This window comes from Schizophyllum commune, assembly GCF_000143185.2.
Source record: "Schizophyllum commune H4-8 unplaced genomic scaffold SCHCOscaffold_5, whole genome shotgun sequence".
Classification (NCBI taxonomy): domain Eukaryota; kingdom Fungi; phylum Basidiomycota; class Agaricomycetes; order Agaricales; family Schizophyllaceae; genus Schizophyllum; species Schizophyllum commune.
This window is the reverse complement of record NW_026089542.1, coordinates 2,438,010-2,461,464: the sequence shown is the minus strand read 5'-3', so window position 1 is coordinate 2,461,464 and position 23,455 is coordinate 2,438,010. Positions and strand designations below refer to the sequence as shown.

Sequence of the window (23,455 nt, the reverse complement as noted above, 5' to 3'; positions counted from 1 at the left end):
CGCCCGACTGCGGGGTCGAATCAAAGGAGCTTGAGTGACTGCTGCAGCTTGCTATGCAGGACGACAGTGGGCGAGGAAGCCAGTTCCGGGGGTCGAGTGCGCGCCGTTGCGGATGTTGCGAAGCTGAGAGCGCTGTCGATAATCGTCGTGAACGCCAACGAAAAGAAAAGCAGGACGGCTGCGGATTGAAACGAGTGATGAAATGTGATGGCTGTGTCACCGCTGTCAAGGCTATCGAGCAATAATGATTGATTGATCGCAACAACGTGCGCCACCGTTCGCTGCTCTTCCAGGGCTTTTGGGCGACGACGGGGGCTGCTCGTCGCTGTTCGTGGTGGTGGCGGAGGACAAGAAGAAGATCGCAGTTCTGGCTCTGGGTCTGCTGCGCTAGACTGCGATTTTACCTTCCGGAGACAAATGTGGCTGTCCCCCATCCCCGCGCTGCCCGTCACTATCGCGTGACGTCACGATCCGCGGGCCTCCACTTGCCATCATGCTGCCTTTCCCTGGCTCGCGCCTGCCGCGCACGTTCAACGTGAGTACCTGCCTTGTGCGGACTTGGGGAGCTGCAAACAGTCTCGCGTACTGTCAGAGACTCGCGCGAGCCTCGCTGCTTGCTTCTCGGCCCCGTCTTTTCACCGTTTTCGGAAAGTTCTGGTTCCGACCAAACAAATTGTTCCGCCGCAATCCCGCCCTCCCCTGCCCAGTCCTTCCCGTGACCAGCCCACTCATCCGAACTGCACCCTCAGGCCATGATTCCTACGCGCGCTATCTACCGTCTATCTCGCGCAAGCAGGCCAGCTGCACTCCCAAAAAGCCTGATAACGCGCCCTGCTCCAACCCGATATGCATCGACCTCCGCACCCGCGCCTCCCCCGCCCCGTCGCGCGCCGCCCCCAAACCCGCACGCGTCGTACTACAGCGATATCGTGCCCGCCATGATACCCATCTTCCTGATAGGTTCGGCGGTATATTTGGTGCGACTCCTCTTTCTCCGCGTTCTCCGTGTTCGTGTGTACTGAAGCGATGGGCGGTACGCAGGGTTTGCAGCTGCTACACTCGTCTCTGGAGCACGAGCAGGCGAGCGACAAGGCGCTTGCGCGGATAGCAGAGCTGGAGGCCGAGGTAGATAGGTTGCAGGCCGAGCACTCGGTGCGGGGTGCAGGCACGAACGGGGCTGCTGCACTCCACGGTGGGTCCGGAGCGTGGTGGAAGTTCTGGTAGGAACTTCCAATGTCATTGCTCTGGAGACTGGCGGGGCCCCAGACGACCTGCCCAGATTTATCGTGACCCTCCTTTGTTTGCTCATGGCTCTGAACATGTGGAGGGCGCGCCTTTGCTGGAGTAGCGCGTCTGTCAGTATAGGTTTGCCTTTTGCTCTGTTCTACATCCTTCTTAAGTCCTTTCGCGTCGCTCCCCCTCCCACATTCAACCTCACAACCCCCCATATACTACCCTCCCATCAATCGCCGTCGCCAGCACCTTCGTGCCCATGATCTCCTCCACCGGAACGGTCATGATATCCCGCGAGAGAACCACGAAATCCGCCTTCTTGCCCACCTCGAGCGAGCCGACCTTGTCCTCGCTGAAGGACGCGTGTGCGGGCTCGATGGTCAGGCCGCGGAGGGCCTCGCGGCGGGTGAGGGCTTGCTCGGGGAACCTGGGGGTGAGTTAGTGGGCACATAAGGGTGTCTTGAGTTCGTCGTTTGACGAGGTCTCTTCGGAACTTGGATCTCACCATCCCCCACTCCCCTGTGGCGACCGCCCGTCGTACGTGAGGCGCGTGATCGCGGCGTAGAAACCCGCGAGCGGGTTCATCGTCTCGACGGGGAAGTCCGAGCCAAGAGTGATGCGCGCGCCCGCATTGAGCATGGAGCGGAAGGCGTAGAGGCCGCGGATGCGGGAGGGACCCTGGGGGATTGTTTGTTAGTACAAAGACAGGTAAGAGTATACGGGGAAGGAGAGAGGTGTAGGAGGAGAGGAGGTAGAAGAGGAGGAGTTAGAGGGTGCGAGAGTTGTAGTGAGAGGAAGTCGGGGGTCCCATACCAATCGGTCCTCCGCGTACCACATATCGTCGATGCTGAAAGAGCAAAGACTGAGTCGAATTCCGCTGATCATTTCGACTGAACGTACACATGCGTCGGCTGCACACTGGCGATGACTCCCAACCTTCCCAACCGCTCAATATCCTTGTCCGTCATGAGCTGCGCGTGCTCCAGGCGCGGGCGTACGGCAGAAATATTCGTGTTCTCCAAGGCAGCTTCGAAGGCATCGAGGACGAGGCCGTTGGCGCGGTCGCCGATGGCGTGGACGTTCTGGAGGTAGTGAGGGTAGTCAATGTCAGAGAGGCGTGACTCTTTATTTCTCTTGTCGCCGCAGGCTTCGGGTCTCGGACGAGATGAGGGGAAAATGGGAGAGGGATAGTAAGAAGGGTAGAAGATGCTACGCACCACCTGCCACCCGTTCGCCAGCAATTTGGGTACGACCTTTGCCAGCAGCTCAGGGTCAATGCGCATGGCGCCGCGGCTCGACGGGTTGTCGGAGTAGGGTTCGTAGAGCTGTGTACCAGAGTCAGCATTCCTTTCTTCCCAACACGTATCGTCGTCCAGGTTGATAAAACCTCAGCAGCGTCGGTCGACCACACAGAGAACAACGACCAACGACCAAACAAAGAACAACGACCACAACTCACCGCCGCCCCACCTGTCCTCAACGCCCCATCCGCAAAGATCTTGACGCTGCGCGAGACGAGGTGGTTGTCGAAGGCGAAGTACATGTCATTGGGGTCGCCCGACCAGTCCTCCTCGTTGAAGTATTTCATGCCGAAGACGCGGAGCTGGGAGGGATGTGGTGAGATTAACGACGATACCATCATTTCTTTCCAGGCTTGACAGTTAGATACTTACGGGCAGCACATTCGCCTCCGCTTGCCTTTCAGAGCAATGGCGATTAGCGGACGAGGAGAGCCCGGTACGGGATATCGCACCGTTTGAAGAAGGCCAACGACTCGGGCAGCAGCGCAGCGTCATGTACTGAGGTCAGCCCATAAGCGTGCGCATCCCGTACAGCGGTCATGAGCCGCTTGCGCAGGTCAGCGTCGGTAAGGCTAGGTTTGGGGATGACGTCGATTGCGCTGTCGAGGAAGGTGCCCGTGGGCTTTCCATCCTTATCCCTATAGATCACCCCGCCGGGGACGTCGTCCGGGATGTTCGCCATGTTCTCGTCGAGGACGCGCTGGGAGACCCAGATTGCGTGGCCGTCCTTGCTGGTGAGAATCACTGGGCGCCCGCGGATGATGGGATCGGCGTCGAGGTCGGCCTGTGTAATGTCAGTTAGCAAGAGATTGCAAGGTCGATATTAACCATGATTATATGGGCCAAAGAAAGGAAGGGGAAAGATTACGAGAGCTTACTGACCGCCATCGGGAACCGCTTCTCAGGCCAGGCAGTATGATCCCAGCCCCAGCCAAGGACGGGCTTGCTCGTGTTAGTGAATATCTCATCGTTGCTCATGATGTAGTTGCGGACGTGTTTGACAACGTCTGAGGGTAAGGTAGATTAGCACATTGAGCTCGCGAAGGCTATACAGAGAGAGGGAGTCAACACAAGGAGCGAACCTGGGATACTCTTTCCCTTCTCAAGGGGAATTTGCTTGAAGGCGCCATATTCGAGGACATGGCAGTGAGAATCTAAGGAGAGGGAAAACACGGTCAGATCCAGATCTCGGAAGCAGCTTTGGATACTTACCTGTTAAGCCAGGGACAACTATTGAGTCCTCGTCAATTTCGTGGACCTCCAGCTCCGGTGCTATAAGCGAGAACGGGTACATCGAAAGCGGCCACGGTAGCTCCTTCGTCCACCGCTTCGTGATAGCATCTGTCCATCTCATCAGCCCTTCTCTCTTCTCCCGCACCTACCCCCTTCCTTCCATCTCCCTACACCACCAAACAATCACTCACCCCTCTCCCCCACATCCGCCACCACATCCCCCTGCACCCTCACGCACTCCACCTGGCTGTCCTCCCCATCCACTGTATACACACCCCTCCTCCCCGGCGTGCACACCACGTAGCCGGAGGTCAGGTTCTCGACCTGCGCCCGCATGCGCACGACCGCAGCACTGTGCTGCACGTCCCAGAGCATGGGGAAGGCGTAAAGGCCGAGGAGCACAGCTGCGATGACACCCATGCCGAATGCGAGGCTGTTGAGGAGGGCGGATTCGGAGGTGCAGTCTCGGTCCTTGGGGGTCGAGTGGGCGTTTGGGATGAACTGGTCCTGAGGATCCTTGTGGACAGAACCTGAGATAAGGGCCTTGCTAGAGGTATGGTCTGCGGCAGCCTTGGTTGGGGTGACACGGTCAGTCTTCGTCGTGAGAGCGGCGCTGCTAGAGGGGCCGTCACCTTCTCAGGCGCTATGCTCGCCTTCTCGGGCGCTGCCGCCGACGAAGGGCGCTTTTGTGCCATTTCGAGCGCGCTCGTGGGGAACTGCCGAAGTTCGTTGGGCGCCTAAAAGCAAGGTGTGGCGGTGACGAGATGGGCGCTTAACGGATCGGAGTAGTCGGGCCGGGTCACTGGGTGAGGTTGAACTTCGACGCGCTGGAGCAGCTCTGTTCTGCGTTTACGGATGCTTGCACGAAACTTCTTATTTTTTTTAATGAGGAATGCTCATAGCCACACAGCTCTGGATAGGAGGTCCGCAGGACGACCAGTAGACTCATCCCAATAGTTATGCCTAGTTCGTGTACAAAAGGCCGACGGAACACAAGAATTGTACCCGACACGTCTATGGAAACCCAAGCCCTTGTCCGATGCTCCTCGCTACGAGAGCACATCATAATCCACTGCTGGATCCGCTCGACCGTCGTCTTACAAAATCTTCTTGCGCGGTGAGAGAGCGCGAGCCTGCACCCCCAACTCTCAGGCCTGCTTCATCACGAACGCCAGCACGATGGCGAGAAGCGTAATGAGGATCAGGATGATCGTCGTCCATGCTGAGAGGAGGTCGATCAGCATCTTCATCTTCCTGGGCAACACAAGAGGACAGCTCACCCATCCCATCCCTCGTACCCCCTGCGGGCACACTTATCAAGCGCACCGAGTTATCCGCGCTACCCGAGACGAGGAGCGTCGCCTGTGGGTTGAACGCGAGCGTCGTGGAGGGAAATTCATGTGCTTTGAGAATGGTGACGAGGGGCTGGAAGGATGTCGTCAGTAAAGGCTCGATGGGGACACCTCAAAGAGATAAACGACCCAAACACAAAAAACCCACTCACCGTCAACGTCTTCGTATCTAACAGACTGATACTACAATCCGAAAACCCAAACGCAATCAACCTCCCATCCAGCGACACATCACAGCACGTCAGCGCCCGGTCGCCCAGCTTCTTCGTCCGCTCCACCGTGCCTGCGCCCTTCTCGCCCTTCTCCCCATTTGAGATTGTCCATACGCAGAGGAAGGACTGCCGTGGGACGGCGCGCTTCCCTTTGCCCCGTGCAGGCGTGGTGTTGACGGCGATGAAGAGCTTGGAGGGGTCGGTGGGGGAGAACTTGGCGGCGCGAATTGAGCCGGTGGCAGTCCCGTCAAGGAGAGTAGGTACGTCGATGGTGCGCTGGACGGGGAGGGGAGCAACGGCCTTGCCCTTGCCTTTGGACTTCTTTTTGGAGGATGGGGAGGTGGCAGGAGACGAGGACGAGGTGGGGAGGTCGTGCAGGTGGACTTTGCCGGTGGTGGCGATGGCGAGCTACGGTGGGGTGGGTAAGCCGGGATGAAAAAATTGGGGATGACGAGGGCAGTGTGACGGGTATGGGCATTTCGCAAGTGGCTAGACCAGGCGTGTTGAATGAAACATAGGAGGGGCGACGATGCAGGGGAATGTAGTTAAGGTCAGTGCAAGAAGTAAGACGTACGGTATTGTCCGAGAAGGACGCGTCGTAAATCTCGTCGCCAAAGTGCAAGGGGGCGGCGAGGGGTTCGAGGGAAGGGAAGGAGAGGAGGGTGACCTGGAAGGCGATAAGTAGGAACCACACCCCCGAGAAAATGCGGCATACATCGTGCGTTCCTGCGACAGCGACCATAGATTCATCGGGGGATACTACAGTGACGCGCTGCAAATGGGATTAGCGGGCGCAGGTGTGTTGTGATAGCGCCTACCTGATAGTCCTCCAGAAGATGCTCGATGTCTTCTGTCGGAAGGGTGCCCTGAGAGGATAGAGGGGTAATTCTGAGAAGGGAAATGAGGATGGAAGCATGCGTGTACAGGCATGCGCATACTTCTTGTCTGCGACGTTCAAGACGCGACAGTTATCATTGTGCCCCGCCTTCAGTCTGTCCTCGCTGCTGTTGACACCAGCAATGACCTTGGAGGTCTGTCAAAGAGTTTAAGTGGACAATCCTGTAAGAGCATGTTTCAACACGCACCTTTCTTGCTGCGGCCATACTCATAGGCGCGTCCTCGCCTGGCGCGAGCTCCAGCTCGTCCACCTGCTTGAGTTGCGAGTCATTCTGGGTCTCGAATAGTCTCTATACAGGGTAAGAGTGAGAAGAAGTGGGGGGACTGCACGCGCCACGCACCAGCTTATTCTTGATGCCCGTCTTCGCCTGCCCGCCACCGCCGCCAATAACTAGCTCCGTGTCCGACAGAAAGGCGGAGGAGTAGACGGGGAACGCGGGGAGGTCGTGCTTCGTGTGCTTGGCGCGCATCCCGGGTGCGTCGCGGTGTGGAAGGAGAGGAAAGTGCTGGAACGCGTCTACGCGCGACGTGGGGGAGGAAGTAGAAGTACAGTCCACGTGCGCGGAGGCACGATGCGATGACCAGAGCGGGCGCGGTCGTCCGGCCCGGGGCCATGATGCACGTCCTCCTCGTCCTGCGCGCTCAATGGGAGTCCTAGCTGGTGACAGAAGCACGGGCGCGGCGGGGGGCGACGGTCCTGAGCTCGACACGGCCACCGTTGTCGGCATCTCCGTCGCCATCGCCGGCAACATCCTCATCTCCCTCGCGCTCAACCTCCAGAAGCTCGCCCACAAGCGCATCGAGCGCGAGCGGAACAAACAGCGCGATGAAGAGAGCGGCTCCCACACACCCGACACGCCCTCTGAGCGGCCATATAGTCAACACGAACTAGACAGCGTTCTGGTAGACTCGCCGACTTCCCATCTCCCCGATGAACGCCAGCCCCTCATCCCCTTCCCTCACGAACCTGGTGCCTACTCTGCTACATCCTCGGGTCAGTCTACGCCCATCACAACTCACGCTGTACGCCATAAACCATCCCACCTGGCTCGCCTACTTGCTAGACGGGAGAATCGCCGATCGCTAGTCGACGCAATAGCGCCCTTTCCCGATCGCGACGCCCCGGGCCATATCACCCAAATACCCATAGATGTTGTTGCGGAAGACGACCTCCCGACACATACGCGTAAGAAGGCATCGAATGGGACACCTGCACGCAAGCCACCATCCAGTCCAGTCGATAACGAAACCGCGTACCTGAAATCCAAGCTATGGTACTAGGTTCTCGTTCATCTTCACTCACCACTAAATATCATACAGGTGGACCGGGTTCCTCCTCATGAACGTAGGCGAGCTCGGAAACTTTATCTCGTACGCGTGGGCGCCCGCATCTGTGGTGGCACCCCTTGGCACGGTGAGCACTGATATCCAACAAGCTATCCATCTTGCGAACTCATACGCCTCTAGTTCGCCCTCATTGCCAACTGCTTCTTTGCCCCTCTCATGATCGGCGAGCGGTTTCGCAAAAGGGATCTCCTGGGTATCTGCATTGCTGTCGTGGGCGCCGTCACCGTCGTCTTGTCCACTCAATCCTCGGACACGCGCCTCAACCCCGACGCACTCATCCGGGCTATTTGCAAGACGTCCTTTGCGGTGTACACCATCGTGTACCTCGTCCTGGGACTCATCTTCGTCAGCTTATCGCCAGGACGCCTCGGTCAGAAGTATGTGTTTATCGACGTCGGACTGTGCGCCCTGTTTGGTGAGCGGTTCTCCATATTTATAAGTTTGTTAGCTGACACCATAATTAAGGCGGCTTCACGGTTCTGTCAACAAAGGCTGTGTCCACTCTGCTCACCATGGAATGGGTCAACATATTCACCCACTGGATTACCTACGTCGTAATCATGGTACGTAGCGTCCCTTCCTCCCTCTCGCTTCCCCCCCTCTTTCGTCATCCCCATCCCATCTTCTGACCATACACCAACTAACCACGACCCCACTCTCCAGGTCCTCATCGTCACCGGTGTCGGCCAAATCCGCTACCTGAACCGCGCCCTCATGCGCTTCGACTCCAAAGTCGTCATCCCCATGCAATTCGTCCTCTTCAACCTCTCCGCCATCGTCGGCTCCGCGATCCTCTACGGCGACTTCGAGCGCGCCAAGTTCCACCAGATCGTCACGTTCCTGTATGGATGCGGGGCGACGTTTCTGGGCGTATTCATCATTGCGTGGGCGGGGCCGGGGGATAATGGCGATGGGGAGGGGGAGGAGAATGGGAACGGGGAAGATGGGGAGGAAGAGGAGGACGATGAGAGGGTGTGGCAGGGTAGGGAGGGGAATGGAGGCGGCGAGGCGGATGCGAACGAGCTCCGGAATGCGATACACCGATCGCCGAGAGGGAGTGTGGGGAGGAGACGGAGACCGGTGCTTATTGTGCCGTCTGGCAATCGTGACCTGCCGGTTCTGAGGAGGAAGCAGAGCATTATGGGACTTTCACCCGCGCATGTGAGCTTATATCTGCCCGCTGCGGTGTCAGATGATTTGGATCACCCAACTGACTCTCCTGCCAGCCTCTCCTTCTCGTACATACCCCGCCCAGCGAGATTCCTCGCGAGTGGGACTTCGGACCCTCTCACAGAAGCCGCAGTCCTCCCTTCAATCGCAGCCCGACCTTCGACGCTACAACGCTTCCACGCATACGCGAAACCGGTCAATCCCGACTACGAGGAGACAGCCTCAACGCGCGCCTACAGGGAAGCAGGCTAGGCGGGGATGGCATCGCCCAGAGCGACGTCACACGCGCTGATAGCGCGAGCAACCGCACGCGCCGGCTACGTACAATGAGCTGGTTCGAGGGCGAAGCGGCAGCCCTGAGGCCGCGGGAGCATAGCCTGACGAGACAAGGGGAGTACCACGAAGGGGATTTATCGAGGCAGAACGAGGGTGGATCGACGCTCCGAGGGAGTATCTCGCGGAAACGGGGCAGCTCATTGTCTGGCGAGAGAGGAAAACGGTCGACCGAGCGCTCGACGAGCCCAAGCCGGTCCCGCACGAGGGGTGGCAGTACTGGGGCTTGAGCAGGGCATATTATCCGGCCACTGCCGCCATTCCCAGCTCGAACGAATGCACCCTCCTGCCATGGACATCTTACACCATATATCTGCATCTTGGTTCATGCACTTCATGCACATTCTCGCCTGACTATAGCAGTACACCACTTTATTAGTTCACGAGTATACCCTTGCTCGTTGTAGTATAGCACAGTGCAGGTCATTTATTATACTTGTCTGCGCTGCATTTCCGACAGGTGAACAGACACGAAAGCGGGCGTCAATAGGTCGTAAGCATAGTCGCAGAACGTGCCAGGTGCATATGACGTGACAAGGGTTGAAAAGGCAACAAGTAGTTGCATCAAGATATAGTAGATCCTATGCCCCCTTCTGTCCAACGAACGAGAAGGTGCCAGCCGCGAACCACCGGTCATTGGCCTCCTTGACCCGCGCTGCAGCCGCGGCGCGATTCGTGAGCTCGAAGCCTACAGAAACTTGTCAGTACAGAGAATACGCGCTGGACTTCATATGTACCTTGTGCCGGCGTGACGCTCAACGACGTCGCAAAACCAGACGACGAGGAGCCACCAGATCCACCCGCCTGCGCTTGTTGCGCTGCCCTGGTGAGCGTCGCCGTACGTAGCTTGTTGGCCTTGGAGAGCTTGGCTGGAAGAGAGAAAGCGCAGGTCAGCAATTTGTCCCATGCTAAGTGAAAGGCTACACTTACCTCGACTCTTCGCCTCGCCCATTCCCGCGCGAACCTTGCCCGTGCCCACGCCGATCATACCAAGACCCTTCGTCTGGTCGAAGGCGCCGACTTCCTCCTCGGCCTCGCCAAACGCCATCCGGTTCTGGAGTTTGCGCAGCTCGGTTTGGGCGTAGGCTTCCTTGGCTTTGCGTGCACTGACAGGCAATCGTCAGAACAGACCCTCGAATGTGGAATAGCAGCAAGACTTACCGTCGGCCGCCTCGCCGCTTCTTGGGCCCGTCGTTCGGTATAGGCAAGGCCTTCGTCACCTTCGCAGGTGGTGGTGCGGCGAGCTGGTCAATACGCTTCTCGATCTTCTCGCGAAGTTGTTCGCCGTAGGAACCTATATAAGGACTGAGTCAATGACATCCCTGCTGCGGCAGCAATGTGCACGCTCACCGTCACGCAGCTTCCTCTCGAGATCCATGCGCGCAGCAAGCACACACTTTGCACCGACGGTCCTCTGCACCTTCGCCTGATACTCTGGTGGTGTGTGCTGGACGACCTCAGATTGGTAGACGAAGCCGGAGTGACGACGCTGAGTCGCTGTCGAGAAGCCTGCGGCAATCTTGCGCTGTGCGCCCAAGAGCTGGAAGACAAATGAGAACGGGGCGAAGTCGGCAGAGGGGCGTACTACTCACGAAAACATTGCACGCCGGCATCTTCGCAAGCGCGCTAAGACCTCCTGCCACACCGAGCAACTTTGCGGCTGTAGTAGTGCCCACAATGGCTGATAGGTTCGGCGCAAGCACATTCATTCTTGAGCTGACATACGAGAAGATCTGATAGTACTCTGTCAGCGAGTTGGCCATGTACAGTGAATTCGTAGACGCACCTTCTTCCTTGACTCCTCCAACCGGTCTGCGAGGTCGCAAGCGCGCTGCACAGCTTGCCATTCCGAGTCGCTGAGTTGACGACCAGCGGAAGTCGTCGCAGTCATTGACACGGACATGATGACGGCAGGGGGAAGAACGCCTTGCAGATCGACCGCGGTCAGATCCTGCAAGGGGGTCAGCATGCAAGCAGATACCGTAGAAAGGCATGGGTACGCACCTCATGATTCCCTAGAGTCCTAACGGATTTGATATACATTACAGGATCTGTGACAAGCTGCTCGAGCTCGGGAAACTTGGGCGCATAGTGATCGCGAATGAACTGTGGCGGGGGAAGTCAGACACTGTAAGCCACCCGAAGTCTGTATCACGCACCTTGTGCACCAACATGATATCATTGTCGACCTCTACGGACAAGTTGTTCGCCTGGACAATGACATTGTACTCCGGATTAAGGTGCGCAGGAAGGGACATCTGCTGCATCGTACTCGGGTTCTCCTGGTACTTCTCGATATCCTGAGTAGTCCCAAAGCGTCAGCGGCACGTCCCCCTCCCTTTATGCATGGTCTACGTACCTTGAGAATATCATTCATCCGCTTGCTCCCCTCCAACTTCGCGATCTTAGTAACGTCCGCCACACCCAGCAACTCCATCGCCTGCACGTCCTCCGCGTCGAACTCCTCCGCGGGTCGCACTCCTCCGGTGGGGACAAACCCAGGGTCCTCCTGACTCTCTTCCTGTCCTTCCCCGCCTTCTTCGTCCGACATGTCTGCATCGAGGCCTGCGTCGTCTGCCTTGCGCTTGAGGTCCTTCGACGAGCCAGAAGCTTCCTCTGTCTGCATTTCTTGCTCCTCCTCATGCTGCTCATCGTCCGAGAGACCCTCGAGGTCGTTCAGCAAGTCGTCAGCAAGGCCGCTCATGTTGGCGAGATGATGGTGGTGAACAACAGGTCGGTCGCCCGGTCCGCGTTCAGAGCGCCTCGGCAACCCCCGAAGCCACGCATTTTCGGACCCACACCTTCGTCCTCCTGCCACACAAGGAGACCTTCAGATAATATGGCTTCATTGGGATTCCGGTTGCTTGTAGAGAGTACAGAAGCGTAATCTCATCGTGTATGGAGGAAAATAGTGTTGCATCGTAGTACTGGTACAACTAGTGCGAAAATATTTAAGTACAACGCCGTGGACGACGGGTATACAGTGAGAGGGGCAAGGGGAAACAAGGGGGATGATTGTGTGAGTGAAGTGCATACAAAAAATAGCAATACTATACGAGGTGTTGGCTGTAGTGCTGCAGAGGGGGGAGGGACAATTGTAGCGTGCCGACAGTGTCCGCCAAAATGAGAAGATACGAGGATTAGGCGAGCCACTCCGCTTGTATGTTAGGTATACCGGGGAGCGGGAAGGCCATCAGGAGGGCGTGCGAGGACGCACAAGGGAGCGGAGGGGAGTAAGGAAATAGGCGTCTATGAGACCTGCATGGGGCTGCCGGGATCCAGCGCCATCGGCGAGGTGACAGGCTTGCCCGACAGTGGGCTGCTCATACCAACGGCGCCACCGCGGTGTTGTCTCCTGCCGAGCAGCGTCGCGCCATCGAGGTCAAGCTCGAAGCCCTGCTTCCGACGACTGCCAGATGCAGCGGCCTTCCGCGGCTGAGCCTGACCCTGATCACGGGGACCTGCACGACCATCGTAGCGACGGCTACCCTCCGGTGCGCTCGACTCGCCGTTGATCGTTCCGTCGTCCGAATCCTCCGTCTCATCGTCCTCGTTAAGACCGCCGAGGAATCCGCGCGCACCTGCGCCTCCGGGCCCATTGTACTTCCGACGGCGCGCACCCTCCTCCTCCATACGGTGAACGGCGTAGGTGATGTCGAAAGCTTCCTTGAGCGTTGCAACTCCCGGAGACCTGCCCTCGGGACGTCCGCCACGGGCCGCGCTGAGTAGCGGGGAATCAAGACCGGTAGGGGGTTGGTTCTGGCCATAAATGAACGGCGTAGGAGGTGGAGCTGGAGCAGGTGCTGCGTTACACCACGGGTGCGCCAAGAATTCATCGATAGTGAAACGTTGCGCAGGATCAACGCAGAGCAGATGGGTGATAAGGTCCTTCGCTAGAGGGCAAACGTTAGTGGAGAAATGGCGTATAGGGGGTACGACATACCACTCGCGCTGATGTCATCCCACCAGGGGCTGAGGAACGTGTAGTAACCGCGAGCGACCTTCTCCGTGAGCACGTTGATGCTCTCGTCGTAGAACGGCGGGAAGCCGCAGAGCAAGGTGTAGAGCACACAGCCGAGCGCCCACATATCGACACTCTTGCTGTATCGCTCATCCTTGACGATCTCGGGGGCAGTGTAGCCTACCGTCCCACATGGCGTCATGGTCTCCTCGTTCCAGACAACCTTGCTGAGGCCGAAGTCGGCGATCTTGACGCGACCGATGCCACCACCACCGACACCGGGAATGAACTCACCCTCATCCTCCTTATCCTCGTCGTAAGGCCGCACGACAGGGTTCTTGGAAGGAATGATAGGTATACGCTCGAAAAGGAGGTTTTCGGGCTTGATATCGCGGTGAACAACACCGCGCTCCTCGTGCAGGTAGCGAATCCCGTTCGCGACCTGGAGGATGACGTGTCGAGATAGGTTCTCGCTGAAGTACGTCAACCTGACAATCTGATGGAAGAGTTCGCCGCCCTCCATAACTGCGAAGGCAGGTCAGCGCCACAGGACGGGTACAGGCGGAATCCGCTCACGTTCGAGGGTCAGGAAGTAGTACTCTGGGGACTCGGCGAAGTTGAGAAGCTTGACGATGGATGGATGGTGCGTGCCACGCATGATCTGGACCTCTTCAGACCGGGGTCAGCAAGTATATGGGAAGCGGTAATGAAGGACTTGTACCCTTGAGGATATTCGCGCGCTGAAGGAACCGGTCAGTACAAAGCTCGATACTAGGCGATGACGGAAGGGAGGGGCACCTCTGTTGCGCGAGGTCGTTTCTTAAACTGGGGATTCAAGTGTTTGTCGCCAGCCTATGGAACAGACCGTACAACGCAACAAAGCAAGGAGACAGGGGAATGGTCAGTGGGTTAAAGGGAGAGGGGTGCGGGGGGATGCGGCTGACCTGGGATGCGTTGAGCTCAAACTTGCGCACGACCTTGACTATGCGGAAGTCAGTAATGGTCCCAGAGAATGTACCAGAACACGCACGGGCTACTCGCTGACCAGTCGCAATCTCCACAGCCTTGTACACGTTCGAGAATGCGCCGCTAAAGCGCCGTCAGCAAGACATAGGTATCGACAGGGCGATGGCACGCACTCTCCCATCTTCTCCAACAGCTTGTATTTCTCTAGGCCCTTGTAGGTGGGCATCTTCGACTTCTGCTCGCGTTCCTCGTTGACGATCATCTCCGCAGCCTCCTTGGGCGCGGGGGACTTCTGCGACGCGGCCTGAGACTGCGTCTGCGTCTGCTGTTGCTGGCGTTCCTGCTGCTGTGCGGCATCGCGGTTCTTCTGCTGCGATGAGCGGGCGCTTGAGGGCGAGCTCGGGGACTTGGCGTCGACTGGTGTTTTCGCGTCCTGACGAGCGTGCTGGTGGTGCTTGCCGTGGCGGATGAGATCTATGAAAGATTGAAGGACGGGGAGACGGTGGGAGTCAGACATGGCGATTCTCGAGATGACGGGGAGAGGAAAGAATACTTTTAAACGCGTCCATGACCCCGACCGATGGCATTGTATGGCGGACTATGATTCTGATGCTGACGAAAGCGGTGGGAACTCTGGCGGTCTGCGATGCGCGAGGAGTGGAGAGAAGAAGAAGACGCTTGGAGTTTTACGCTCGCCATGCGCGCGAGTGACGTCCGGTGACGTAGATCGCTTTGTCACCGCTCCAGTGCCAAATATGTGCAATCCTCCCCAGGAACCGTGCTCGGCATCGGCCGCCCCGAGTCCCTCCCGCCCTCCATTTTGCCTGTCGCGTCCTCGAACAAGGCTCAACAAAAGCAAAAGCTCATCGTCGCGGGCGCGCTACTCTGAGCATCGGGACCACACCAACTCATCATCTCAGGATCCGCGCATCAGCCGTGACCTGCGCCACATCGACCGGCGCTCCTCATCTTCAACGGATTGGGTTGCACACCTCTGTTCGGTCCTATCTCTCCTCGATAAGGTTAGCGGTTGCTACGTCCTATGGGGAAGTTGGGGCCGTCGGTTGCAGTACGGAGCCGCGCAGCCTAGGAGCAACGTCCTCTCCTCCCAGTCCGAACTTCATACAGCACTGAATTGGGGGACATCATACCGGAGGCAGAGTATACGTGCCTGCGCGGTCATGAAGGCGGGTCATTGCGAGCACGCAGCATCATCGTATCTACTCCCGCCCGGCGTCAATCGTGACAATATGAGGACTGTCACCGCGTCCCTAGTTTCCTCTTTCGCAGGACGAGGCAGACGCATGGAATGAACATTCGAAGCGCAAACAAGACAGTCGTGAACGCCACCATCCTCTCCGGAGTGTAAAATCGTGAGAACAAACATCGCGCACCCACAAAGGCACTACCCAAAGTAGCAAAGGCGTCTCGAAGTTCCGAAGACATCGCGAAACGAGATGTCGGATGTCCCCCGTCAACTATACCTCGGCGCTTCTTCTTGCCAATAGACGCGTCGGAGCGGAGGAGTCGGGATAGACACGAGGGAGAGAAGGGCATAATTTTGTGCGACCGGCGATCTCTGGGAACATGAGCAGCTCGTGTGACCAGAATATGTTGAGCTGACCTGCCTGTGTCTCTGCCTGTCCAGCGCAACAGCCGCCGACGTCTACTAGCGTCGGTCCTAAGCGAGAAGAGGTGAAGCTGACGTTCTCAAGCGCCGCTGACGACGACGCGGCAGGTATACTCGCACACATGACAGATGGTCTGACATCGCTCGAAGGGAGACTTGCGGACGAGGAGCCGTGGTTCGAGCCGCGCGCGCCTTGCGAGGGAGGAAGAAACGTCTGGTGTGCCTTCAACGGATCGTATTAAAGCAGGGGTTAGCTAAGGTCCAGGGTATCGGTTCATCCAGGGTGCTCCTCTAATATACAACGCACGTAACATGGAGAGGGGGCGGTAAGCGCCGGCGCAGATCGTGGGGGTTCAGTTGGCAGAGGTTCAGCTTGTCCGTATAGCAAACGCGATACATATGCATATCAACGAGTGCTGTAGAAGATGTGAGTGGGGAGGCGGTGAGGATGTTCGCAAGTACGTACATTTGTGAAGACCTCTTGTGCAACGATGTCTGAGTCTTCCCAGTGGCACACTAGGTCGGCTCTGCACACAGGCGTATGTAAGTCGATGGTACGACAGTGAAGTGGTGAATACGCACCTTCCCCCTTGCCCCAGGTTCTCGTTGATCTGCGTCAAGACGACGTACTTGCTATAGTCACCGTCAATATCCAGGTTCAGCCACGCCACATTGTATGATGCACTCACAAGCCCTTCCCTTGGATCTCAACCATCCGCTCCTTTACCCGCTCCCCAATCTCCTTCATCCACGCCTTCACCCGATCCCTATCCTTCGCCTCTGGCCACGCCGCATTCAGCAAGGTCGTCGCCAGCAGCTTCTTCATATACGCCTTCAGCAGCTCCGCGTCAAACTGCGGCCGCGGGATCGGCGACGCGTTGCTCTGGCGCGAGGACAGAGACAAGCCAGGCAGCCTGGGCGACGACTGCGAGCTGCCGAGGCGCGGGGACGGGGAGAGCGGCGGCGGGGAGCGCATGCCTATGGACGCGGACATATTGGTACAGACGCGGGCGCGTGTGATCGCGCGAGAGAGCGAATTCAGAACAAGCAGGCGTGTTCTTTGTCCGTGCTTGGCTGCCACACATATCACCATCACCCGCACCGGCCCGGGGCCCCGCGCCGACCGGATAAGCACGTGCGCGCGCGAGCCGTATTCACGGCGCCCACACACGCAGCGCAGCGCGTACAGCTCGCCTCCGCCACCACCGTCCCTGCCCAGTTGCGCGTGTCGAATCCGTGCAGAATGTCGGGCATATCTTTCCCCGGTCACGAAGAGACCAGCGACAGCGAGTACAACTTCGCGAGCGCGTCCGGTACCGGCAACGGGTTCCCCGCGCAGAATGGCTTCCAGGTCGGGAGCACTAGCGGAGGCGCGAGCAGCGGCTTCCAGATGAACCCCCTCTCCTCGCACCCTCCGCGCACGCCGCGGACGTCTGTCATCTCTTCGTCGACCTATGTTTATGGCGCGAGCGTCTACGAGGACGCGCCGTCGCACGCAATGGCCGAGAAGGTCGAGGTCAAAGAAGAAGTGTACGACCCCGCAGACGAACCAGACGACGATGACGCGGAGACCGCGGCAGCGTCGAAGCGCGTCCGCAGGGAAGATGTATGGCGGGAGATGATCATAACGAGCGACGGGAGGGACAAGGCTTTCGTACGTAACGCGTTTATACCCTGCATCGTTCGAGCACTGAAGTTTGTCGCTCAACCTGTAGAAACTTATCCAATACACGATACGCACGTATCTTCTCTTTCATAATCCTATTGTGAAGCGAATGCAATGGAAGACACCATGGGTGAAGAGACTGGATGATACCGCCAGCGGACTCAGTTTCTCCAGGTAAGCCCCGCCCCGTCTCCTCTACCAACTCAGTATACTAATCTGCGCACTTACAGGAAGACACTCCTTCTCTTTAACTGGCTCTCCCCCCTCACCACCATCATGTCCGCCCAACAGGCCGTACCCTTCTCTTCCGACACCGCAAAACCCTCCGCCTCCCCTCTCAACGAGAAATCCGCCGCCCCAGCGGAATTCACCTTCAACCCACCGCCCTCGCGCGCGAAACTCGCAGCCAAGTCCGCCGCGCAGCGCACGAAGCCGTTCTTGCAAGCGCTCCTGTACGCACCGCCACCCGTCCTGCTCGAGCTCGTGCAGGCGATGGCGGACGATGCGGCGACGTTTGCGAAATTGGGCCTGCTCAGCAAGAAGTTCGGCGACCGTGCGGGCAGGTTTTCGGATTGGTGTTGGTTGTTGAGTACGCTGGCGGGTTTGGTGGAGAACGCTGTTGAGCGCAGCGTGATTGTGAATCTGAAGGATGAGGGTGCGATTTCTTTCGACGCGCTATGTTACTCGAAATACTGACCACGCTCAAGTCCAAGCACGTCTGTACGCCGAATCCATGTCCGGTGCCACCAACCGGTCCCTGCCCAAGGCTTCCAAGCACGACGAGCGCGAGCTCGGCCGGTTGGACAAGCGCGACTACTGGCTGACCATCACGCGGACGAAGCTGCTGATGGACCTGATTTTCGTTTGTGAGTATTCCGATATCTTGCGCCAATGTCAACACTGCGGCCATACCGCTTTTCTGCGTCTATGTCCGCTTCGTTCAAGTCCGCTTACGCCCACTCCAGCGTACGACCTCTTCAACATCAAGCGCGGCAAAAAGTCGATACAGACCTTCTCTGGCCTGACTTCTGGCATCTTGAGCTCGATGAAGCTCTTCGACCGCCATCGGGGGCAGCTCCTTAAGAAGGCCAATGCGCTATAGGACGGTTTCCGTGTTACGGGTCCTACGATCTGTGTCTGTTGGACTCCAAGTATGTGATCTACTACCCCTTCTCTGCGACGCTCATCGCTCTTCGTCCGCATATACCTTTAATCTTTGCTGTATGTATGTTCTTGGTTACTGTAAGCGATACCGTGTCTGCTCAGCCTAATAGTAATACGATCCTAGACCATGTTTTCTACTTCCTATCCAGCTTGACGATGGCTCTACCCTGGCGTGCCCTGCCATCACCTTCACCAAATTCGCCTCTGCAGTCGCCAAGCCCAGTTGCGCGCATCGCACAGACCAGTCAGTCGAATCTCAGGATGTTCAGCGTTCGAGTCCATCCATATTTCGCTCGATGCAATATTATGCGTACAAGTACAGGTTACATATGACTAGACTACTCCCAGCAAGCAGACGATATGCTAGAATAAACAATGCAAGAAGACAACGACGGGGCAGGTAGACAGGATAATTCTAGTAACTACCCATGACGCATCATGACGGTCGTAAGGAGAGGTATGCTGACCGAGACAACGTAGGGCACACGCAGGGGGAACGGCGACCTGCTTTTAGGCTTGGCCGGGGTGCGCGGTCGCTGTTGTCTGGCCGGTGACCGTGCTCTGGGAGACGTCGATGAAGCCCTTCTGCTTGGGTTCCGCCATTGTGTCGCGCTTGCGCTTGTAGTCACGGATGGCGGAACGGATAGCATCCTCGGCAAGCACTAGCGAGATAGTCAGCGAGGGGCGAAGGAGGTAGTACGATGTAACGCACTGGAGCAGTGGAGCTTGACCGGTGGGAGGCACAACTCCTTGGCAATCTCAGTGTTCTTGATCTTGCCAGCCTCCTCGAGCGAGAGGCCCTTGACGCGCTCCGTCATATACGAGCTGGAGGCAATGGCGCTGCCACAGCCGAATGTCTTGAACTTGACATCAGAGATGATGCCGTCTTCGTCGACGCGAATCTGCAACTTCATAACGTCGCCGCATCTGGTCGGGAGTCAGCGACGTCGCGCATACGCATGCAATGTACTCACGCAGGCGCGCCAACAAGGCCTGTACCAACGTCCTTGTCCTCCTTTGGGAGAGAGCCGACCTGCGAAAGTTATCAGATAAAGGCCGGTCGAGGTCGCGGCGGGTCTGGATTCTTACGTTTCTAGGCCTCTCATAGTGGGAGATGACCTTTTCGTGATACATGCGTGCTGGAACAGCGCGCGCGACAGGCGCTGCGCGGGCAGCGAGCGCGGGGCGGCGGGCGGCGCTGAGGACGGTGCGGGCGACTTGGGTGCGGAACATGCTGGCGAAAACTGAGTTGGCTGACGTTTGCCGTACGCCCCCCTCGCTTTATCATCCCGCACGAATGCCGGGCGCCGGCGCGGATTTGGAGCGGAGTCTGAATCTGCGCCATGCCCGCGTCATCGGCCGGCTCGGCATCCCAGGGGCTAACCACGCGGTCCGTCGGCCGACGCAGCACGTGCGCCGCCGAGTCCGAGCTTGTGCGGAGTCCGAATCCAGCAGTCTTTGTTCTCATCAGGCGCGCGTCTCTTCGGGCCGCCATGTCCCGCCCCGTCGACAGCCTCCCGCCGACCGCGCGCTCTATCGCGCTCCTCCTCTCCTCGACGCCGGGCGTCCAGGACGTCCAGCCAGGCGTCCTCCACCAGCTCCTCGAGTTCTCACACAGGTACACGCAGCAGGTCCTCACCGATGCCCAAATGTATGCCGAGCACGCCGGACGCGCCGGCAAGATCGAGCTCGACGATGTCGTGCTCAGCATCCAAGCGCGTGTAGGCTGGGAGTTTGGCGGTCGCGTACCAAAAGAGGTGCGCGTTCATGTACTTCCATGCGACTACTTCTTCAACATTCCCCCAGTACATACTCTCCCTCGCGAATCAAACCAACTCTTTTCCCCTTCCCTCGGTACCCGAAGTGTTTGGCGTCCGGCTACCCTCGGACCCCGATGATACCCTCACTGGCATCAACTTCGACCTTGTCCCCAATCGTCCACCGCCAGGCGTGAAGATATATGACGAGGAAATCGAGGAAATTGAGGAGTCAGAGGAGGAAGATGAGGCCGTGCTCGAGGCCGAAGAGGAAGACGTTGACATGGGAGGCACGAATGCTCAGCCGCAAGGTATGCCGCCCACATACTTAATGACTTACTTCTAACGCCTCAAATAGCATCACAACCGCCACCAGAACCCATGGAGGACTCAGCTCCCTTCCCAATATCCGCCTTCGCACCCGCAACACCCGCCGACATATCCATGGCGACTCCAGGCGACGCCGGCAGCGACGCAGGCGAGGACGGCGACCTATTCGGCGACGAAGGGGAGGCAGAGGACGGTGACCTATTTGGCGAGGACAAAGCGGGCGAGGAAGGTGGCGGGGATGACGAAGATGAGGCGATGGAGGAAGTCGCGGCGCCGACGACGAACGGTGTGGCACGACAATTTGTGGAAGAGGACGATTACGACTAGCGCGCTTGTACTTGTCATGTATGTTTTGTAGCTGCTTATGCTTGCTCAATGTATGCAGTGTTCTTACCAAAGCCCTGAGTCAGGCTGCTTCGCGTTGTGCTAACGCGACGGCTGCAGTTAACTCGCAAAGCCGCTTGTCGAAGTTGAACAGTTGCAACATTGACCAAAGCTTTCAGTCAGGACCGTTCGTCTATGCCGACGCGGCGGACAAGTATGAGGCGCAAAGCTGCTCGTCACAGTCGATGAACTATGTGTACACTAGTAATACATGGAGGAGAAGCCACAGGTACAGACAACACGCGCTTGCACGCAAAGGATCGCAGCGTTCAATACGTGTAGCGGAAATCTGGGTTCTCCTTATCCGTCAAATCGTCGAAGGCATGCGTGTGGCCCAGCTGCTCGTCCGGCGCCTCCCCATTCGCCGCGCTCTCCCTCAACGCCGCCGCGCGTCGCTTCAGCACGTTTTGCCGCATCAGGTACGCGCGCAAAAAGACGAGGACGACGATCTGGAGGACGTAGACGACCATGTGCGCGATGAAGGCGTTGATGTACCGCGGCTTGTCGTTGTCGCGGAAGACCTGGGGGCCGACGGCGTTGCCCACGGCCCAGGCGATGAAGACGAGGGAGGAGGCCATGACCTGCTTGGTGCGGCCGGCGACGTTGTTGGACATGACGGCGAGGTTGAGGACGGAGACGGCGCCGAAGGCCATGGTGAGGTAGAAGGAGATGAGCAGGCCAACTTTGGTGTCGGCGCGCGTGGGCACGACTGGTAAATGTTAGGAAGGGTGTAAGAATGAGGAGGACGAAGAAGACTCACTCAAGAACACAATCGTGCCGATGATGTTGGGCAGGGTATAGATGATGGCGAGGATGATCTTCTGGTTGTATTTCTTGGAAAGGTACGCGCCGCTGAACAAGAAAGTCATGATGATGGCACCCTGGGCGATGGCGAGGAGGTAGGTCTGCAACATCGTGAAGCCGAAAGCTTGGATGATGATGTTTGAGAAGGCGCCCAAACCACCCGTCGGCATGCCGTTCGTAAACTGAGGTGGAGAAGGTGAGTCGACTAGGGTACGTGGCGTACAAGATATGCACTCACGGAGATCAAGGTAACGCTGAGAACCACTGGGTCGGTCAAGGCCTCGCGCACTTGATACCACTGAAGGGCGGTCAGCAAGCATGGTCAAGAAGCAGAGGACGCGAGACGGACCTTGAACTCCTTGTTCTGGATACCCGTCTCATTCTTGCGCACCCGCTCAGCCATTAGCACACGATCCTCCTTCGAGAAGCACTTCGCCCTCATCGGGGAGTCCGGAAGCCAGAAGCCCACGAAGAGACCCCAGACGAACGTCGCACAACCCAACAACTACATCGCGTCGTCAGTACACCTCTTCCCACCATCACAAACAATCACCTCACAAGGAACAAAATCTGCCAATTCTTGATCGCCGCACCCTGGATCTGCGAGATGCCGTACGCGATGAGACCGCCGACGCACTGCTGGAAGCCGTTCATCGAGTAGAAGGCGCCGATGACGAGCGCCTGCTCCTCTCGCGTGTACCACATCGTCGACAGGAAGACGAAGGCCGGCTGGCAGACGCACTCAAAGACGCCGAGGAGCGTGCGCACGATGACGAGGCCCGTGAAGTTGTGGCAGACGGCCGTGCAGGCGAGGACAGCGCCCCATGCGGCGATGTTGAAGGAGAGGTACTTGGCGATGGGGAGGCGTTGGATGAGGCGGTTGGTGGGGAACTCCCAGATAAGGACGGCGATGTAGACTGGAGTAGACATTAGAGGTGTCGGACAGGAGAAGGGGGATAGGGGGTGCATACCACAGGTCGTCAACCATGAATATTGTTGGCCGACAAGGTGCGTGTCTTGTACAATACCCATTATGGACGCAAAGTTGATTGTCCTGGCACAGTACGCGTCAACGAAGGTCATAGAAGCAGGTAGGGGGATCCTCACCCCTTGTCGAGTGTCTGGGCGAAATATGTGACGACCATGACCACCTACGTAGCCAGTGAGTAGGCGCCGTACTCCGCAACAATCTACGTACCAGTACGCGCTTGTGGATCATCATCCGTAGACGCTTGTTCGTCGCCTCGTCAATCACGATGTGGCCATCGCTCTGCGTCGCGAAAAATTCTGCGACCTCAGCATCGATACCGGCGGCGGCTGAGAACGTGTGTGAGTACAATGGAGGGTATGAAGTCTGGGATAGTACGCACGCTGAACCTCTGAACTGGTTATAGACCCGATATCCTTCTCGATGTCCTCGACGCGGTGCTCGTAAACTTGTGCATCCTTCGACGTAGCGGCCATGGTGACGGGTGCAGTGAGCGGCAGGTGAGAGGAGCGCCGGTGGTTCTCATATTCCGCCAGACAAGATTTTATACGCGCCTTCTGCCCAGGGACGAACAGCAGCCAGCTGACCCCACATCATCGCATCACACGAAGCGGGGAATCATGGGGACTGCATGGGGAACTGCGACGGGACCAATTCCAGGGCGGGGGCGGCTCCGGCGGTGCGCGCGGCCCGGGCGGTGTACCGGCCCGCCGAGTGCTCTGAGGAG

The 23,455-nt window shown here is 58.0% G+C and overlaps 12 protein-coding genes across 12 annotated transcripts; 4 read left to right on the top strand and 8 right to left on the bottom strand.

Moving 5' to 3' along the window:
• Positions 1–474: 474 nt before the first annotated feature.
• Positions 475–1,224, top strand: SCHCODRAFT_02576564 (uncharacterized protein; the record flags this gene model as incomplete). Its single annotated transcript, XM_003038109.3, has 3 exons — positions 475–535; positions 593–968; positions 1,025–1,224. The coding sequence occupies exons 1-3, from the start codon at positions 494–496 to the stop codon at positions 1,222–1,224; spliced, it is 618 nt and encodes a 205-aa protein (XP_003038155.1). The 5' UTR covers positions 475–493.
• Positions 1,225–1,434: 210 nt separating this feature from the next.
• On the bottom strand, positions 1,435–4,187 carry SCHCODRAFT_01078237 (uncharacterized protein; the record flags this gene model as incomplete). The annotated part of the gene is made up of 12 exons (XM_003036753.2): positions 1,435–1,660; positions 1,739–1,911; positions 2,047–2,080; positions 2,134–2,315; positions 2,451–2,558; positions 2,693–2,836; positions 2,907–2,931; positions 2,987–3,318; positions 3,417–3,541; positions 3,617–3,688; positions 3,747–3,875; positions 3,959–4,187. 12 exons carry the CDS (start codon positions 4,185–4,187, stop codon positions 1,435–1,437), a joined length of 1,779 nt encoding a protein of 592 aa, XP_003036799.1.
• A 642-nt stretch (positions 4,188–4,829) lies between these two features.
• SCHCODRAFT_02501209 (WD40 repeat-like protein) lies at positions 4,830–6,698 on the bottom strand (the record flags this gene model as incomplete). Its single annotated transcript, XM_003036752.1, has 8 exons — positions 4,830–5,192; positions 5,272–5,739; positions 5,906–5,998; positions 6,047–6,103; positions 6,150–6,219; positions 6,270–6,364; positions 6,417–6,518; positions 6,570–6,698. The coding sequence occupies 8 exons, from the start codon at positions 6,696–6,698 to the stop codon at positions 4,830–4,832; spliced, it is 1,377 nt and encodes a 458-aa protein (XP_003036798.1).
• A 175-nt stretch (positions 6,699–6,873) lies between these two features.
• SCHCODRAFT_02700596 (DUF803-domain-containing protein) lies at positions 6,874–8,997 on the top strand (the record flags this gene model as incomplete). The annotated part of the gene is made up of 5 exons (XM_003038108.2): positions 6,874–7,502; positions 7,549–7,642; positions 7,696–7,990; positions 8,041–8,138; positions 8,239–8,997. The coding sequence occupies 5 exons, from the start codon at positions 6,874–6,876 to the stop codon at positions 8,995–8,997; spliced, it is 1,875 nt and encodes a 624-aa protein (XP_003038154.2).
• A 662-nt stretch (positions 8,998–9,659) lies between these two features.
• Positions 9,660–11,782, bottom strand: SCHCODRAFT_02498751 (Nop domain-containing protein; the record flags this gene model as incomplete). Its single annotated transcript, XM_003036751.2, has 10 exons — positions 9,660–9,766; positions 9,816–9,947; positions 10,009–10,184; positions 10,240–10,372; positions 10,429–10,618; positions 10,671–10,811; positions 10,865–11,029; positions 11,083–11,184; positions 11,238–11,378; positions 11,438–11,782. The coding sequence occupies 10 exons, from the start codon at positions 11,780–11,782 to the stop codon at positions 9,660–9,662; spliced, it is 1,632 nt and encodes a 543-aa protein (XP_003036797.1).
• A 123-nt stretch (positions 11,783–11,905) lies between these two features.
• Positions 11,906–14,644, bottom strand: SCHCODRAFT_02623509 (Pkinase-domain-containing protein). The gene is made up of 8 exons (XM_050345183.1): positions 14,559–14,644; positions 14,179–14,479; positions 14,070–14,128; positions 13,984–14,021; positions 13,761–13,779; positions 13,616–13,708; positions 13,022–13,564; positions 11,906–12,971 (listed from the first exon to the last, which is right to left on the bottom strand). The coding sequence occupies exons 1-8, from the start codon at positions 14,590–14,592 to the stop codon at positions 12,328–12,330; spliced, it is 1,731 nt and encodes a 576-aa protein (XP_050200655.1). The 5' UTR covers positions 14,593–14,644; the 3' UTR covers positions 11,906–12,327.
• A 284-nt stretch (positions 14,645–14,928) lies between these two features.
• On the bottom strand, positions 14,929–15,819 carry SCHCODRAFT_02267188 (uncharacterized protein). The gene has a single exon (XM_050342229.1). The coding sequence runs from the start codon at positions 15,560–15,562 to the stop codon at positions 15,266–15,268; it is 297 nt and encodes a 98-aa protein (XP_050200654.1). The 5' UTR covers positions 15,563–15,819; the 3' UTR covers positions 14,929–15,265.
• A 13-nt stretch (positions 15,820–15,832) lies between these two features.
• Positions 15,833–16,676, bottom strand: SCHCODRAFT_02623505 (uncharacterized protein). Its single transcript, XM_003036749.2, has 4 exons — positions 16,325–16,676; positions 16,218–16,268; positions 16,102–16,162; positions 15,833–16,051 (listed from the first exon to the last, which is right to left on the bottom strand). The coding sequence occupies exons 1-4, from the start codon at positions 16,627–16,629 to the stop codon at positions 16,004–16,006; spliced, it is 465 nt and encodes a 154-aa protein (XP_003036795.2). The 5' UTR covers positions 16,630–16,676; the 3' UTR covers positions 15,833–16,003.
• A 349-nt stretch (positions 16,677–17,025) lies between these two features.
• SCHCODRAFT_02730985 (uncharacterized protein) lies at positions 17,026–18,886 on the top strand (the record flags this gene model as incomplete). Its single annotated transcript, XM_003038107.2, has 5 exons — positions 17,026–17,289; positions 17,351–17,475; positions 17,532–17,980; positions 18,009–18,167; positions 18,267–18,886. The coding sequence occupies 5 exons, from the start codon at positions 17,026–17,028 to the stop codon at positions 18,401–18,403; spliced, it is 1,134 nt and encodes a 377-aa protein (XP_003038153.1). The 3' UTR covers positions 18,404–18,886.
• Positions 18,887–18,975: 89 nt separating this feature from the next.
• SCHCODRAFT_02667091 (FeS cluster assembly scaffold IscU) lies at positions 18,976–19,599 on the bottom strand (the record flags this gene model as incomplete). The annotated part of the gene is made up of 4 exons (XM_003036748.2): positions 18,976–19,127; positions 19,178–19,392; positions 19,440–19,498; positions 19,555–19,599. 4 exons carry the CDS (start codon positions 19,597–19,599, stop codon positions 18,976–18,978), a joined length of 471 nt encoding a protein of 156 aa, XP_003036794.1.
• Positions 19,600–19,940: 341 nt separating this feature from the next.
• Positions 19,941–20,950, top strand: SCHCODRAFT_02623496 (TFIID-31kDa-domain-containing protein). The gene is made up of 3 exons (XM_003038106.2): positions 19,941–20,222; positions 20,272–20,533; positions 20,581–20,950. The coding sequence occupies exons 1-3, from the start codon at positions 19,959–19,961 to the stop codon at positions 20,877–20,879; spliced, it is 825 nt and encodes a 274-aa protein (XP_003038152.2). The 5' UTR covers positions 19,941–19,958; the 3' UTR covers positions 20,880–20,950.
• A 102-nt stretch (positions 20,951–21,052) lies between these two features.
• SCHCODRAFT_02623492 (MFS general substrate transporter) lies at positions 21,053–23,450 on the bottom strand. The gene is made up of 9 exons (XM_003036747.2): positions 23,111–23,450; positions 22,939–23,057; positions 22,848–22,891; positions 22,712–22,794; positions 22,299–22,657; positions 22,090–22,245; positions 21,979–22,038; positions 21,697–21,922; positions 21,053–21,645 (listed from the first exon to the last, which is right to left on the bottom strand). Exons 1-9 carry the CDS (start codon positions 23,202–23,204, stop codon positions 21,206–21,208), a joined length of 1,581 nt encoding a protein of 526 aa, XP_003036793.1. The 5' UTR covers positions 23,205–23,450; the 3' UTR covers positions 21,053–21,205.
• Between the last annotated feature and the right edge of the window lie 5 nt (positions 23,451–23,455).